The following is a 17,366-nucleotide window of genomic DNA, read 5'->3' as shown; positions in this document are numbered from 1 at the left end:
ATGCCGTTGTGTAATCTAGGTAGAAGGCAGTTAAAAACCTATAGGGTAGTAATAGCTGAATAGAAAATATGTCCCTTTTGGATTTTGTTTTTTTCCCTAGATCTTTAGAATTTGCACTTTCCATATTTGGGTTAATAGTATGGAGAGGAAAAAACAAAAAACAAAAAAACTTGCATACTTACTATGTGTCGTGATCTCGGCTCTTGTCTCACATACTTTCTCATTTAATCTCCATAATACTGTGGGGTAGGTATTACTCTGTTTTTAGAGATGAAGAACCCGAGACTCTCAGAGAGTAATTTTTCTAAGATCACATAGTTAATCAGTGGGCCATGTTAGGATTTAAATACACGTACTCTAATTTTGTTATTCTAGTCATTGAATGTAAAGGCTAATGTTTTTATATTATAAATTGATCTATGTCATACCCAGCCTTTTAAAATTTTTATGTGCATTACCTAGTATAATGTGTACTTTGAAAAATATGTGATAAATGATCTATTTTATTTAACTCAAAACTTTGTTCTCCCATAACTAATTTTGATTTTTCTATCTGGGGTGAATATTTTGGCGTTTAGGCAGTATATAGTTGAACAGTTGCTAACTGCATTTTTATGTGTGGTAGATATTATGAGTCATGGAAGTTGATGTTTCCATAATATTAGCAGTCTTTCCTGTGGCTTGATACTGAACATGATATGCTAATCAGTGATTTGTTAGAAATAGAACTCTAGAAGGGAAGAAGGTATTTGTTGTACAGTCCTTATGTCTTAATTCAGATCCTGGCCAGGATTCAGTATAGAATGTGGGCTTATTAACTGTGTAAGGAATTGGCCAAAATCAAATTCCAAGTAACATAAACTCTTATTTCAGACTGAATATCAAAGTTATTTAAGTAGGTCATAAGATTAAGCATCATACACTGAAATATTTTTGTATATGAGCAGTCTCCTAGAATCAGTTGTCATATCTAACCTGGCATGATTGTGATGTGATTACATGGTTTCTGTTGTGCTTATCGGGTGACTAAAGATAGTTAGGTCAGATATAGAGGAGAATGTTAATGAGGTCAAAGGCCAAGGTTTAATTCTTTTAATGGACAGTTCACTTTTTTCTTGTTTTATAACCACAGACTTCACCAGCAGTCTTATCAGATGCATGACATTAGTTACAACTGACATTGATTTTGAACTTCCCTTGTATATGAAGTTCTTGATGAAGGAAGTTGTTGTCATCATGGCAAGAGACCACCATTACCAGAAGAAATATAACTTAGGCTCCCTTACCAAAACAGGTGGTGAATCTGTAACAGTGTTATTTGTGAAGGACAGAATTATTTAAGAAAAATGATGGGGGAATTTCTAACAAAGGAATTTGGGCGTATGATAGCCAGAGACTAATAGTGGAAGAAAATTTGAATATGCTTTACATTACAACTAAAGATGTTCTCAGGTATTGAGGTAATTTTCTGTGTTGAATTGTTATTATAACAGAATTTTAGGACTATAACAGATCTTATGAGTAAATAAAAAAGCTAAATTCAAGATATTTATTCAGGTTTACCCAGGGAATACTGAGAGAGCTTAAGCAGGCTTAGAACTCAGATTTCAGAATTCAAGTCCATATTAGTTCTTTGTGTATCTATGTTAAGCATGCAGAATGTTAAGGTTTGGAAAATACAAAGATGGGTAAGACTTTTTTTTTGCTGTTAGAGAATTTAAACCAATTCATTTCATAAACAGAGGAACTCAGCGAATTACATGTAAGAAATTCTTTGCTACGTATTAGAGTTATAATAATGACTAAACCTTTTTTTCATTCATGCATTTGTCATTCAATATTTGTTGATTGCCTACTATGTGCCAGGCTCTGTTCTAGTCTTAAGGGATACAACAGTGACCAAAACAAACTAAGTTCCTACTTCAGTAGAGCTAACATTCCAGTGGAGGAAGACAAAAAAAGTACATAAGTATATACTGTTAAGTGGTGATTGTTGTGATGAAAAATAAAGCAGGGTAAGATGGATAGAGAATCCAGAATAGGGGATGGGTGTTGCTATTTTCTGGGAATACTGTGGAAGTCTTCTGATGAAGTTACTTTTTTTTTTTTTTTTTAGAGTGGGGGGTGGGGCAGATGGAGAGAAAGAATTCTTTTTTTTTTTTTTTAAAGATTTTATTTATTAGAGAGTGCACAAACAGGAGTGTAGAAGGAGAAGGAGAAGCAGACTCCCTACTGCGTCGGGCTCAATCCCAGGACCAAGATCATGATCTGAGCCCAAGGCAGACACTGAAACCAACTGAGCCACCCAGGCGCCCCAAGAGAGAGAATCTTAAGCAGGCTCCATGCCCAGCATAGAGCCCCATGTGGGGCTCCATCTCATGACCCTGAGATCATAACCTGAGCTGAAATCAAGAGTCTGATGCTTAACTGAGCTACCCAGGCACCCCTGATGAAGTTACTTTTGAACAGAGTCCTAAAGGATAAGTAAGAGCCAGTGTGGAGCTTGCAGGTCTATTAGGCAGACTGTGGTGGTTAGGCTGTAAGTGTTGAGGTTTATGGGGAAGGTGAGTTAGGGGTCTTTCACCTCCTCAGTCAGGAAAATGGTGTGGTGCAGGGGCACTGTCCCTAGGAGTGCATTGAACTTTGTGGGCTCTCCCCTCAGTTCTGCCTGATAGAAGGATGCAGTGACAACACAGATGTAGTATCCCTTTGTTTTACCTGGTGTGAGAGGTCAGGAAATCCCTCATCGAAGATGTGATATTTTATCTGAGATAGGAAGAATGAGTGCAGCAGGAGGGTGATTGGGAATCCTTTAGGGAGCTGGAGCTTGGGAGAGATTAAGGTGGGAAACTAATTTGGGGAGTTGTTAGTGAATAGAGCCCATTTAAAAATTAAGTCAGTGGAATCACTGGGGAAATCATGTTGAATGGGGACAAAAGAGATTCTAGGATGCAACCTGGCGTTCAGGGGCGAGGGGGGGTGGGGAAGGGAGCCAAGCAATGAGAGGGAAGAAGAGAAAGGAGAGAAAATAGCTTGTTAACTGGGGAAGGGAGCCAAGCAATGAGAGGGAAGAAGAGAAAGGAGAGAAAATAGCTTGTTAACTGGGGAAGGGGAGAGAGTTTTGAGAAAAGGAGTGATCAGTGGTGGCCAGTCCTAAAGAGTGGTCAGTTAGGTTTAGCTGGGAAAGGTGAGGTTGGCTAGACTTGAAATGTCTAATAGTATAGCCACTTATGACTAATTTACATTTAAATTAAATAAATTCAGCTCCTCTGTTTAGCCACATTTCAAGAATTTAACAGCTACACGTAGTTAGTAGCTACTCTTTTGGATAGTGTAGATATAAACTATTTCTATCATTGAAGAAGTTCTATTTGATAGCAGTGTACTAGATCATTATAATATTAGGGAAAAGTTAAATAAAAATTCATTTTTTACTTATTTGTGATAGCAATAGAGAAGATACTTTGAGACAACTGATTATGTATTACCAAAGAACTGATGTTAGGAAGTCAGAGCTTTATCTTGAACTGTGGTAGCAGAATTGGCAATTTGAGTTGAGCCTTTCAGGTCAGGGAATTTTCAAGCTATTGAATAGGGAAGCAAAAAGAAGGAGAAAATTGCAGATCACTCTGAGCGCAATCAATTTTACTAGACAGAGAATTTAGGTAAGTTTCAGAGCTATCTCATGGGGGATCAGAACACCTCTGTGGCATGAATAATTGGTCCGTGCTGTAGACAATTTAAATATCAGGGTTTGAGGCTTATTTTCTAAAGAATGGGTACTATCAAATGTTTTTAAGTGGAGGAGTAACATGGCCAATGTGATAGTTTATGGAATTAATTTGGTAAATTAAGTTCTTGGTTTTTTTTCTTAGTCTTTGTCATTTGTTGCATTCCTAAGTAATCCTGCCTTATGTCTACATACTGCTTTTTAAAAAATCTATAAAGTACACTCATGTAAACTGTACCACTCATGTAAACTATTTTTTAAAAAATTTTTAAAAAGATTTTATTTATTTGAGAGAGAGAAAGAGAGAGTGAGCATGAGAGGGGGGAGGGTCAGAGGGAGAAGCAGACTGCCCGCTGAGCAGGGAGCTGGATGCGGGACTCGATCCCAGGACTCCAGGATCATGACCTGAGCCGAAGGCAGTTGCTTAACCAATTGATCCACCCAGGGGCCCCATGTAAACTATTATTAAGCCTCACAATGATTCTGGAAAGTTGTAACATTTATAATTACATATTCACAGAGAAGAAAATCTCAGAGTTCAATAACTTGCTAATGATGGCACTAGCTTGAAGAATGACTAATACTGGGTAGATGAGATAATTTACCTCAATGTCACATAAATTACTATACAGTACACACAGTCTTTAATATATGGTCATCTTTTTTTTTTTTTTTAAGATTTTATTTGTTTATTTGACAGAGAGACACAGCGAGAGAGGGAACACAAGCAGGGGGAGTGGGAGAGGGAGAAGCAGGCTTCCCGCTGAGCAGGGAGTCCGATGCGGGGCTCGATCCCAGGACCCTGGGATCATGACCTGAACCGAAGGCAGACGCTTAATGACTGAGCCACCCAGGCACCCCTAATATATGGTCATCTTGTTGGCAGTAGGGACCAGGTCTTTATTGTGTTTTTGAATTCCAGTACCTAGCAGAGTAAATGAATGAGTGAGGTGAGACTTAATGCAGGGACATCTATTGAAAGGGAGATGAGAAATGAGGTGATGTGGGTCTGGCCTAGGTAATAGTATTAATGAGAACTGAAAGAAAGGACCAGATGTGAGGTAGACATTGTCTGTGTAAAAATCATCAGAACTTAATGACTTCATGAGATTTTGGGGGGAAAGAGTCTCAGATGACTCAAGGGTTTAGGTCTGAGTGAAAGAAAGAAGCTACCATTGAAAGACTTGGGCAAATTGCCATGGAACCTGGTTTCTGCGAGAAGCTACTGAGTGCTGTTTTTGACTTAAAGATACTTTCCAAAGCCAGCTTAGAGCCCTTCCTTTGTTTAGAGAATTTTAGAACCAGAAGTTAATTTGCAATAATGTCTGAACATACAGGTAGCAATGTTTTGGAGTGAAGTTTTGGAGATAGGGTAGGACTTGGAAGTTGTCTGAATAGAGACAATAGATATGCCTTGAGCATGAATGCAATCTGCAGGAAAGGAGCAGATAGAGGAAAAAAACAAACAGTTGAGGACTGAGCGCTGGTTATGGCCACTCACTTACTGAATGAGAAGACAGAGTGGAGCCAGGAAAACAGGAGAAGGGAAGCCAGAGGAGTAGAGTACTTTAGAAACCAAGAGAGGAGAAAGTTTACATGGGGAAAAGACTGAGAATTAAATACATGCAGGGAGGATAAGAACTGTGAAAAAGCCCCAGAGCATGCCAGAGAGGACTTCACAGATTGGCAGATATACTGGAATTTCCCAAAGCCTCAGAGATTTTTGTTGGTTTTTTTTTTTTTTTGGAAAGGATTTAGTTTCCACTGTAAACATATTATTGCACTTTTTTTTTTTTTGCTGCTTCTTAAAAGATTAATGCACCACTTAATTCATTTATACACTGGGTGCTCTCTAAATTCAGATTCAAGTATTTGACATTAAATCACTCCTGAGAAAATTTGTTTTTTTTTTAGATCTTGCCATATTCAGAAGTTGCTGAAGTTCAAGAGACAGTGAGTAATATATGGTGCTATGTTTGGAATGTTAACATTTTTGTATATTTTGAGGATTTCGAGTTGGATTCTTAAAATATATTTTTCACTGTATTTTATCATAGATGATTATGTCATTATACTAAGTAACTCATGTAGGTTGAAAAGATCACTTTAAAAATGTTTTCACTTTTTCCAACATGTGAATGGATTTAATTTTTTTTTTTTACTGTAAAAATAATGCATACCAATGGGGGCATATTTAAATAATACAGAAAATATAATAAATAAAGTTCTACCTTCTAGAGGCAACCACTTTTAATATTCTGGTGGCCTCTTTACTAAGTTTCTTCATATGTATATATCTTACATATGGAATTTTATAAAAATGGAGTCGTACAAACTTTTTATAGCCTATTTTTAAAAGTCAATATATAATGAATGATGTTCAGTCAGTGGGAAAAAAAACTTTAACGGCTACATAGTATTTCATTGTATGAATGTATTAATAATTACTGTTTTAGATTACTGTAAGTGATGTGATAAATATCTATGGACACATCTTTTTAAATATTTTGGGTGATCACTTTAGTGTACATTCCTGGAAGTGCATTTGCTGAATCAAAAGTCTGATTAGGTTATTTTAAAATAACTGCCTGGCAGGCCAGTTAATATTCTCTAACAGTGATAAACTCTAGTTCCTAGAAAAATATTTCCGTAAAATATCTCCTGTAAAACTGAGGGATAAATGTACACAATGTATGTTTTGCAGTTGATTGCAAAAATATGAAAAGTTCGGTTGAATGTAGAAAGAGGACTCCTGTAGGAAGAACAAACAAATCTCAGATGTGTTTTAGATCTCTCACTGAAGACTCTTACTCTAAGGGCCAAAGATAACACTAAATAGAGCACTCTTGGGATGTTTTATATAATCCTCCTTCCAGATTGTGGCTTCTGAGAACCAGCTGCAGAAGGATTGCTTCTATGAATACAACTTGATCAACTATGATGGGGGAAGAGGTGCAACTTGCTTGAAACTTTATTTTCAAGTTGTATCAAAGCTGTTTGTGCTTTGGCTTAAGCTCAGAAGATGGCTGAAGTCAAATCGATATGTATGTTAAGAATGAGGTGCTGTGCTTAAGGCAGTGGAATCAAGCTATAGCTCTTACGGGATTGTTTCTGTGTTATAAGGTGGTCATCTATCCTGAATTGCTTATGACTAAGGGGTTTCCCAGGATGAAGGGTGTGATTTTGAACTTCTACCTATTCCTTTACACTTCTGAAAGTTGGCGAGTTTTTTGCTAGTTATAGATGGCGTGACAAATATTTAGAAGTAGATTAAATAAAATCCCATTTTTGCATAATGCTCTTATCCTGAGATTGTAGACTAAATTCAGTAAAGATTTAGGTAATGGCTATATTTCATGCTTTTAGTTAAAATAGTTAATAGTATACTAATTAATAATAAATAGGAAAACTCTAGGCATGTTGCTATTATTTTATCACTTTCATCCCATACTTTCTGCCAAAATAGAGAATCTGTTTATTGTTGAAATGACTGTGTGGACATTTTTGAAGGGATAATGTTAAATATGATGTTATTCAGTTAGAGAAAATGTTTCCATCATATCTTTAACGGTCTTTTTTTGAACAAGCTGAGGTAAAGTTCCTGGATTCTTTTAGTTTCTAGTAGTATTTTGGTTCTCTAACAAAAGCCAAGAAGAGTTGGTTAGCTTTTTGTTTTTTAAACTATCTTACAAGATACTTGTGTAGAATGTTTCCACATCAATAATTTCACATTGTCTTTATTCATGTGTTATACCACATGGAACTGTGCAAATTAGGCCCAGGTCCTAAAAGCAGTAAAAGTAAGAAGTGTAGTATGCAATTTAGCCATGCACACAAGTGATATAAGTTACTTGGTAAAATTAATATATAATCTTCAATTACTTATATCCCATTTCCCATTGGCATTACTTACAGTCAACTCTGGGATGATAATTTCACTTGTATCCCAGTTAAATGCCTTTTATCCACAACGTTCTGGGAAAGGTGTCTGAAGTCTTACTTATTTTTTTATTGTATTTCCACTTTTATTTAGAGTGTTTCAGCTTAATTCTTAGTTCTGTTGTTCCATTATAATGTATGTTTTCTGGTGCCTATTCTTTTATTCTGTTGCATTTTTTAGTCTCCTGTGATTAGCCATTCAGATCATATACCCTAACTGTCACATACCATAATTTATACTGTTTCTTAGCAACCTGAACCTTTCTCTGTACAGGTGTGTATGTCCAGTTGCCTACTTGACGTTTTGACGTGGATGTCTAAGAGACATTTCAAACCTAACCTATCTCAAACTTAGTACTTCTGTTTTTTTCTGTAAACTAACCCCTCTCGTTGTCCTTTCCATCTCAGACAATGCAGTTTCATCCTTCCAGGTGCTCAGATCCCAACACATTTATCATTTTGATTCCTCTTTTTTTTTTTTTTTTTTTTAAACAAAACAAAACTTCATACTTGGTCTGTTTGGAAATCCTGTTGGATCTACTTTTAAAATATATTTAGAACTCAACTACTTCCTCTCACCCTCACTGCTACCACCTGGGTCCAAGTCTTCATCTCTCCCCTAGATTATTACAGTAACTTCCTAACTGATTATACTCCTGTCCCTCTAGTCCACTCTCAACATAGCAGCCAGAACAACCCTGTTAAAACGTAATCAGATAATGTCACTCCTTTTCTCAGAAATCCAGTGGCTCCCCATCTCATTCAGAATAAAGCCAAAGCCCTGACTAGGTCCTATAATCTGGCACCCATTTACTTCTTTGACTTCATTTCCTACTGCTCTCCTACTTGTACTGTATTCCAGCCTCTCTGGACTTTTTACTATCCTGCAAGCCCTCCAGACTAGCTCCCATCCCAATCCTCCTCTCTACACTTGTTCCTCCCTCTGCCTAGAATACTCTTCCCTTTCATGTCCTTATGGTAAACTTCCTCATTTTATTCAGTCAATTCTGTAGTGAAGTCTTCTTAGGCCACCCTGTCTTAAATTATAACTCCCTCTTCCTTAACCTTTTATGTGTCCTCATTCTCGGCTTATTTTTTCCTCAGTATTTATACTATATAATATGCAGCAAATTTTTACTTGTTCAGTATGTTATTGTTCATCTCTCCCATTGAACATGACTACCACAAAGGGCAAAATTTTTGTCTTTTTTGTTCACTGCTGTATCCCTTGGTGCCTGAAATGATACCTGTCCATATAGTAGGTACTCATAAATATTTGGATGGATCAATCAGTGACATGAATAGTGTTTATTTTGATTCTTCAGTGTCTCAATATGAAAAAAATTAGATTAATACAATCAGATTTATATGACAAACATGCTTGAAGTTATACTGTTGGAAGCATAATTTGAAACAAATATCAGAAGTTGCTGTATATGCTAGGGATTATTTTTTGGGAGCAAACATGCAAGGAGTACAGCTGCAAAGAAGTTGATATAATGCTGTTAATTAACAAAATTTGAGAATATGTGTGATGAAAGTGAACTTAATCGTTTATCCTAAATAGAAGACCAACTAAAAAACCTTCAAAAATGACTGACCCTTCTGAAATTAAATAGTCCCAACTGTGCATATATGGTTAGAACTATTGTTCTCCTTCAAGAAATTCAGATTTACTGGTAAATCTAGGGAAATTATTCATATCAATATAAAAAGGTATTTTTAGAGAATGTCTATGAAATATTTGTCAAGTTTACCATGGTTGACTCTGTCAGTTTCCTTCTTTTCCATTTTCCAGTATCATATTAGTTATTTATTGGTACATAACAAATTATCCAAAAATTAAGTGGTATAAAACAACAAGTGTTTGTTATTTTATAATTTCTGTGGGTCAGGAATCCAAGAGCAGTTTACGAGATGTCTCTGGCTCAAAATCTCTCAAATGGTTGCAGTCAAGCTACTGGGGAGGGTGTGTGCTGCAGTCTCATCTGAAAGCTTGACTGGGTGGATGGGAGGGCAAAGAGGGCCAAGGCAGGAGATTTATTTACAAACTCAAGTAGTAGTTATTGACAGACATCATTCCTTCAGCTCATGGGCCTACCTACAAGGCTGCCTCATGACTCTACAGTTGGCTTTCCCTAGGGAGAGCAAGAGACTATAAATAAGATGGAGATCATAGTCTTTTTACTGTGTGATCTTGGAAGTGATATCTGTTCACTTCTGCCATATTCTGTTTATTAGAAGTGATTCAGTGAGTCCAGAATACTCTCAAAGAGAGGGGATTATACACAAAGACATGGGGATCACTGGAGCCTTTTGTAGAGGTCTCCTACCACAAATACTTCAATCTTTTCCCACCTGTTTGCTAGTTGTGGTAACATGGCCATCAGTAATAAGGACTTGAGCACAATTAGTTCATTGTCATTACAGCTGTATTTTTTTAGTTTATCTGTGAAGCTGAAATCAGTTTATAGAATGGGCAACTACAGAAAAATGACTAGAGCAAATACCTTTAAAGGAATTAAAATTCAATTTTAAGCATTAGGGAAGCAACAGGACCAAGATTTTTCCAAAGGAGGCAAAACAGACAACCTTTCTTTTTGGTCACAGGTAATTAAGATTCCTCATTCCCTTTAAATAAAAAGTAAGCAGTAATGTAATCAGTGGGAATTTTTTATTTTTGTTGTAACTTTAGTTTTGATGTTACTGTACTTGGTATTTGGAATGAAGGAAAGCTAAGGACTCTGTTTCTACCAAAGGAGACCAAAACACTTGTCTGTAGGCAATATTTAACATAATATAAGTAGGCAATATTTAGCATAATGTTGTATGTTAAAATAGTTACCAGACAAAAGGTCAGTAGTCTTTTACCGTTTCTTTTAGTTGATTGCGAATTACTCATTTCAGAATTGGGTCTTCGTACTTCCAAATGACCAGTAGCTCCACGTGCTAACACTTCATATTTAGTGGGTCCTAAGAAAATTTGTCTGACAATAAAATTGATCAGTTTATCAGTTCTAATAAATATTAATATTCCTCTTTTTTTTGCCATTTGAGAAAAAATTTGTTCTACTTTGTTGATGTCTTTGTAAAAACTCTTTGCACAATGCTTGGCATATAATAAGCACTCAGTAAATGTTCCTTTCTTTTTATAGAAGAAACAGACTGAATTTCTATGTAGTGTTAAGTGCTTTCATGGCATGCAGAACTAATATTTAATAGTGCATGGGTGTTATAGATTTTTAAACCATTTAAATTTAAAGAATGAACAACTTTGGGCTGTCCCTTACATTTCTAAATAATTTTACCATTCCTAACCCATACCTTGAGTTAAAATTGAAAATAATTTTTGATTTGAATAATTTTCAAAACAAAATACTTAGTTGATTTCATTTTTGTCTTTCCATCTTTGTTTTCCAAAATTTAAACAAATATTTGATAATACTTAAACCAAGATCTTTTTACGTGTGGCAAAGGAAATTCCGTGTGAATTGTGATTATTAGGATTGATGTGCATGTGCTTTCTACTTATAAACTAATGCTTATTTTCCTTGTCCTTTTGTTTCACTGCTGCTTCAATCCTGATGCATTTTGCTTCTTCCTGGTTTGGATTGTATTTGTTTGCTGCTCAATTACCCTGCATTTAAAGCTTCTTGGTGATAGCAAAGATGTCCTTGGGCCATCAAGTAAGTAGCCAAAGTTTGAATGGCATATTTGGAGACATAATAGTTTGCTGTGTACTTATAAAAGGCATACAGTATTTCTCTTTTGATTATTAAGTCATTCTTTTCTTTCTAGGCACTGAAATTCTAAGCAAAGAATATAAATGGTCATTCAGTGCCCATCTGCTCTCAGTGCCCATCTGAGATTGATAGTGTTTGTATATTTACTTCTTGATTGTCTAAAGATGGATTATTTACTTAGCTAGTTATCTAATTCATAATTCAGGACCTCTTCTTCATAGTATTCCTTTCTACAATCTTCATAAAGCATAGATCAGACTTCGAGACTGGACATGGTACAAGAAATTCACTACCATGTGAAATGAGAAACATTGTTTTGTTTTTTCATAATCTTTACATAATAGATAATTTGGTTATGAAACACATTTATTTGTACTTTGGGGATTTCAAAAGTGAAACATGTTTCATCTTAGGGATTTAGAAGATGTACCCATTAAATTTATGTCTGAAAAAAAGTTTTTTTGACCAGACACTGTGCTGGCTTTGGGGCGGATATGATGAGTAAAACATGTGCCCTGCCCTTAAGGATCATGGTCTAGCAGGGAAGTTTTACCCATTAATAGATAATTTCAGAGCATTGTAACAGAGGCAACTTTTGTACTGAAAAATCATAGAATTACTGAGGTGAAAGGAGCCTCAGATATCATCTAATAAAGCATTAACTTTGTAGATAAAAAGCCTGAAGCTAAGGACTTAAAGGATCAAGGAGTTAGAATTAGTTACTAGCCCAGTGTATTCTTTCCTGGTTTTAAAACATCATAATGAAACCATCAGTTTGCTAAATTCAGATCTAACCAAATAATTAAAAGATAAAGATTTAAACTTTATTGAAGGGAAATGTAGAAATTTTATTGATTTAGAAAGTTTTAGTGTTTATTCCTAAACAGTTATTTGACCACTGCAAGTCAGTTTCCTGCTCTGGGGCTCTTTTTTTTTTTTTTCTCCATTGGCTGAAGAAGGGGCTGAGCAAGATAATGGCAAGCATTTTTCTAGTTGTAAAATTCTTTGGTATGGATTGGTTGCTATTTGTCTCTAATACTGATTATAGTATGTATGTAATTTTTTTCTAAAAAGAGACAATTTAAAGTAATATGCTAAAATTCCATTTTAGGGGTGCCTGGGTGGCTCAGTCGTTAAGCATCTGCCTTCGGCTCTCAGGGTCCTGGGATGGAGCCCCGCATCAGGTTCTCTGCTCAGTGGGAAGCCTGCTTCTCCCTCTCCCACTCCCCCTGCTTATGTTCCCTCTCTCACTGTGTCTCTGTCAAATAAATAAATAAAATCTTTAAAAAATAAAATAAAATAAAATTCCTTTTTAAAGGGACTAGGCCTAGCTGGCTCAGTCCATAGAGCATGTAACTCTTGATTTTGTGGTTATAAGTTCGAGCCCCATGTTGGGTGTAGAGATTACTTTTTTAAAAAAATTTTATTATTTTTTAAGATTTTATTTATTTCAAAGAGGGAGAGCACAAGCAGGGGTAGTGGCAGGCAGAGGGTGAAGCAGGCTTCTCACTGAGCAAGGAGTCCGATGTGGGACTCAGTCCCAGCGCCCTGGGATCATGACCTGAGCCGAAGGCAGACGCTTAACTGACTGAGCCACCCCAGCATACCAAGTATAGATATTACTTAAAAGTAAAAATAAAATCTTTAAAAAAAAAATCCTTTTTAAAATTCTTAGTTGCAATAATTCATAGTATTTTAAATATATTGTTATATACCAAGCATTATTAGAATAGTAGAAATTTTAAAAGTTGAAAAAGTATACGGATATCAAAACATTTTTATGTTTTCTTGGCAGCCTTACTTCTGATACCTGGCAGATATTTTCAGTGGATTTTCCAATTACTTTAGTTACTTCATTTTTTAGATGTTGGCTCAAGTGAACTGATTGGCAGTGCTGAACTGAAAAATAGAATAGAATTTTTAATACAAGTTAAAATGGTTCTGTTTTAGGAATTGGATTTTATAAATGAATGGAGGTCTTTAATTTCTACTTGAAATAGAAGAGATTTATTGTGGTTACATATTTTCTGCATACACAAATAAGAATATACAATATATATTAGAGATGAATTTATATTCTACTCTGTCAACTATTAAAAGGCTAAAGCTATATAATTATTTACTGGAGATCACATATCTTTGAGTGAAAAGTAATTTCATTAATATTAGGATCAGTACTGAATGAAAAAACTCTAATAATATATACAAACATATTTCGATTCTTTTAAGTATTTGAGAAAAGGTACACCATCTGTAAGGGGAGTCTTATGATTTACATAGAGATTATTTATGACTTATTTAACTTTATTTTAGCTTCCTTAGATTAAGGGCAAACTCCAGACTATGAAGTTTGGAAAATTCTTCAGATTTTATATTGATGAGTTGACTTAATAAAGTAAGATGGTAGTTATAGAATCATATTCTCCTTAGAAGTTACAGCTGGTATGTTAATTATGTTACTATTAATTATTCCAGTGTGGTTAGTTTCTACTATACTTAAGGTTAATAATGCAATATGAATAGCAAAGTAGGTTACTTTATTTCCACTATAAAGTAGAACCATAAGAGGGCACTGTTATGCTATCTTTAGTAGGTGAGGCAGTTGTGTCAGAAAGTATTCTGGAATCATGCAGTGATTCATTTGTCAAATATCATTTGCATTTAGCAAGTATTTATTGTCAGTTTTAGGCTAAGGGGTACAGATAAAAACAAAGTGAATGCCCTTCTGGAGCTTACATTCAAATAGTCTTAAGATTATACAAATGATGTAGGACATCAAAATGATTTTTATATTTTGCAAATCCTATTGTCTGTATAGTTGTTAATGTTTGCAAATGGGATAAGAGAATAAGAGGGAAAAAATCCTAAATTTTTTCTAAATATTCAGTATACTCTGTATATTGCTATTTCTATAATCAAAATCATAAATAGTAATACCTCTACTAGTAAGGAGTTAGAAGGAGATGGATACAACAAATTTGCACTTCTTAGACTATTTCCTTCTTTATATAGTGAAGTTATTCAAGATATACATACCTATATCTTACTTATGGAATACTGAAGCATACTTTAATTCTATTAGTTGTTCTTCTCATAATGTATTTTAAATTAGCCTAAAATGTACTGATGTCTGATACCACAGAAGAATATATGTAGCATATGTAAATTATATATGATACTACAAAAGAAGATATATAGTATATATAAATTATAAAGCATAATCATCCAGTGAATATGTGTTGAACCTACCACTCAAGAACTTGAATCTTTAAAATCCCTCATGTTCAACTATGTGCTTCTTCTCTCTTCTATCCCTGTTTGCCTGCCCCCAAGAAGTGATGACTAGTTTTTATTTTTTATCATTTGCTTTTTTAAAAAAAATACATTTTTTGATATTTTTAAATTCCATATGTGTCACTAAGTTTTGTTGGTTAATTTTATGAGTGGTATCATGCTTTATGTCATATTCTAGAACTTGTTTTTTGTGTTAATATTTTCAAGATACAACCATGTTTGGGGGTATAGATACAGATCATTTTTTTTCACTGCTGTATGCTATGCCAGTATATGCATATACTGCAGTCTATTAATCCATTTTATTTTCAGTTGATGACTAAGTTGTTTTGATTTTTGCTCTTATGAACATTCTTGTTGTCTCTTGGTAAATGCATATAAGAATACTATTTCTAGGTATAAAGCTAAAAGTGGAATTGTTGGACCCATAGAGTATGCTGAAATTCAGTTTTATGAGGTAGTTCTATATTGTTCTCCAAAGTGCTTATATCAGTTTATTCTCCAGCAACAGTGCTTAAAATGTCTCATTGATTCCCATCCTTCTCAACATTTGGTGTTATCAGGCTTATTAATTTTTGTCAGTTTTACTAAGTTTAAAATATTTATTTCATTGTGATCTTAGTTTGTCTTTCTCTGGTTACTAAAGAGGATGAACATCTTTTTGTATATTTATTGGTCGTTTAATTTCTTCTTTCATGAACTCACTGTTCAAGTCCACCCCTCCCTCATTTTTCTTTTTCTTTAATTAAAATTTTTTTTGTATGGAGATACAATTGACAAATTTATTTTAGTTTCAGGTATACAGTGATGATTCAGTATTTGTATATTTTGCAAATGGTCACCACAGTAAGTCTAGTTAACATCCATCAGCATGCATAGGTAACAGATTTTTTTTTCTTATGAGAACTTTTAAGATTTTTTTTTTTTAAGGATTTTATTTATTTGACAGAGAGCGAGAGCACGAACACAAGCAGGGGGAGTGGGAGAGGGAGAAGCAGGCTTCCTGCTGAGCAGGGAGCCCGATGTGGGGCTTGATCCCAGGACCCTGGGATCATGACCTGAGCCAAAGGCAGACGCTTAACTGACTGAGCCACCCAGGTGCCTGAGAACTTTTAAGATTTATTCTCTTAGCAACTTTCAAATATGCAGTATTAGTATTAACTATAATCATTATGCTGTACATTTCATTCACATGACTTATTTATTCTATAACTGAAAGTTTATACCCTTTGATTTCCTTCACCCATTTTGTCCACTTGTTACCCCCCTGCCTGTGTCTTTTCTCTGTATCTATGAACTTGGTTTTTGAACTTGGATCATACCATATTTGTCTTTCTCTGTCAGACTCATTTTACTTAGCATAGTTCCCTCAAGGTCTGTCCATGTTATAAATGGCAAAATTTCATTCTTCTTTATGGCTGAGTAGTAGTCCATTCATTTGTTAGTGGGCACTTAGATTATTTCCATGTCTTGATTATGGTAAATAATACCATGCTATGGTGAACATAGGGGTGCATATATCTTTTTGAATTTTGTTTTCATTTTCTTAGAAAAATATACAGAAGTTGAATTGCTAGATTATATGGTAGTTTTTGTTATTAACTTCTTGAGGACCTTTCATGCTGTTTTCCATAGTGGCTACAACAATTTACATTCCCACCAACTGTGCATAGGCAGTCAGGTTTCTCCATATCCTTGTCAACACTTGTTATTTCCCTTTTTTTGAGAATAGCCATTCTGATAGTTGTGAGGTTTTGAGGTTTTGATTTGCATTTTCCTGATGATTAGTGGTGTTTAGCATCTATTCATGTACCTGTTGGCCATTATTTCCTTTGGAAGAGTGTTTGTTCAGACATTGTGCCCATTTTTAAGTCAAATTTTTTGTCTTTTGCTGATGAGTTGTATAAACTCTTGATGCATTTTGGACATTAACCCCTTATCAGATATATGACTTGCAAGTACTTTCTCCCATTCAGTAGCTTGCCTTTTCGTTTTGTTGATGGCTCCCTTTGCGCTGCAGAAGCTTTTTAGTTTGAGGGAGTCCTGTTGTTTATTTTTGCTTTTGTTGCCTCTGCTTTTGGTGTCAGATCCAAAAAACCATCACCAGTTCTGATGTCAAGGAGCTTACTGCCTGTGTTTTCTTTTAGGGAGTTTTAGGGCTTCAGGTCTTATATTCAAGTCTTTGATCCATTTTGAGTTAATTTTTGAATATGATGTATGATAGTGGTCCAGTTTCATTCTTTTGCATGTGGCTGTCCAGTTTCCCCAGTATCACTTATTGAAGAGACTGCCCTTTCTCCATTGTGTATTCTTGGCTCCTTTCATGAATTAATTTGACCATATATGCATAGGTGTATTTTTGGGCGATTCTATTCTATTCTGTTCTATTGTGTCTTTTTTTTATGCCAGTATCATACTGTTTTGATTATTGTTTTGCTTAGTTCTGTTTTATAGTTTGAACCCAGGGAGCATGATGCCTTCAGCTTTGTTCTTCTGTTTCAAGATTATTTTGATTATTCAGGGTCTTTTGTGGCTCCATACAAATTTTAGAATTTTTTGTTCTATTTCTGTGAAAAATGCCATTGGAATTAAAAAACTTTTTTTTTTTTTTAAAGATTTTATTTATTTATTTTAGAGAGAGAGTGCATGCATAAGCTAGG

At 34.9% G+C, this 17,366-nt stretch overlaps 1 protein-coding gene across 10 annotated transcripts in view; it reads left to right on the top strand.

Moving 5' to 3' along the window:
* Positions 1-17,366, top strand: part of OSBPL8 (oxysterol binding protein like 8) — a 158,678-nt gene that overhangs the window by 62,478 nt on the left and 78,834 nt on the right. For 2 of the 10 annotated variants that reach the window (XM_031032937.2, XM_031032936.2), the window contains exons 3-4: positions 5,645-5,683; positions 11,319-11,355. The exons of 3 other annotated variants lie outside the window; for them this stretch is intronic. In XM_031032937.2, coding sequence (XP_030888797.1) covers positions 5,645-5,683; positions 11,319-11,355 — 76 coding nt within the window. Of the gene's footprint in view, positions 1-5,644; positions 5,684-11,318; positions 11,356-17,366 lie in introns of those variants that run through there. 5 more of the 10 variants (XM_031032938.2, XM_006737764.3, XM_081822110.1 and 2 more) reach the window with 3 other exon arrangements.

Source organism: Leptonychotes weddellii, chromosome 5 (genome assembly GCF_054177405.1).
Source record: "Leptonychotes weddellii isolate Sample4059 chromosome 5, ASM5417740v2, whole genome shotgun sequence".
NCBI classification, from domain to species: Eukaryota; Metazoa; Chordata; class Mammalia; order Carnivora; family Phocidae; genus Leptonychotes; species Leptonychotes weddellii.
This window is presented reverse-complemented; position numbering and strand designations above follow the sequence as displayed.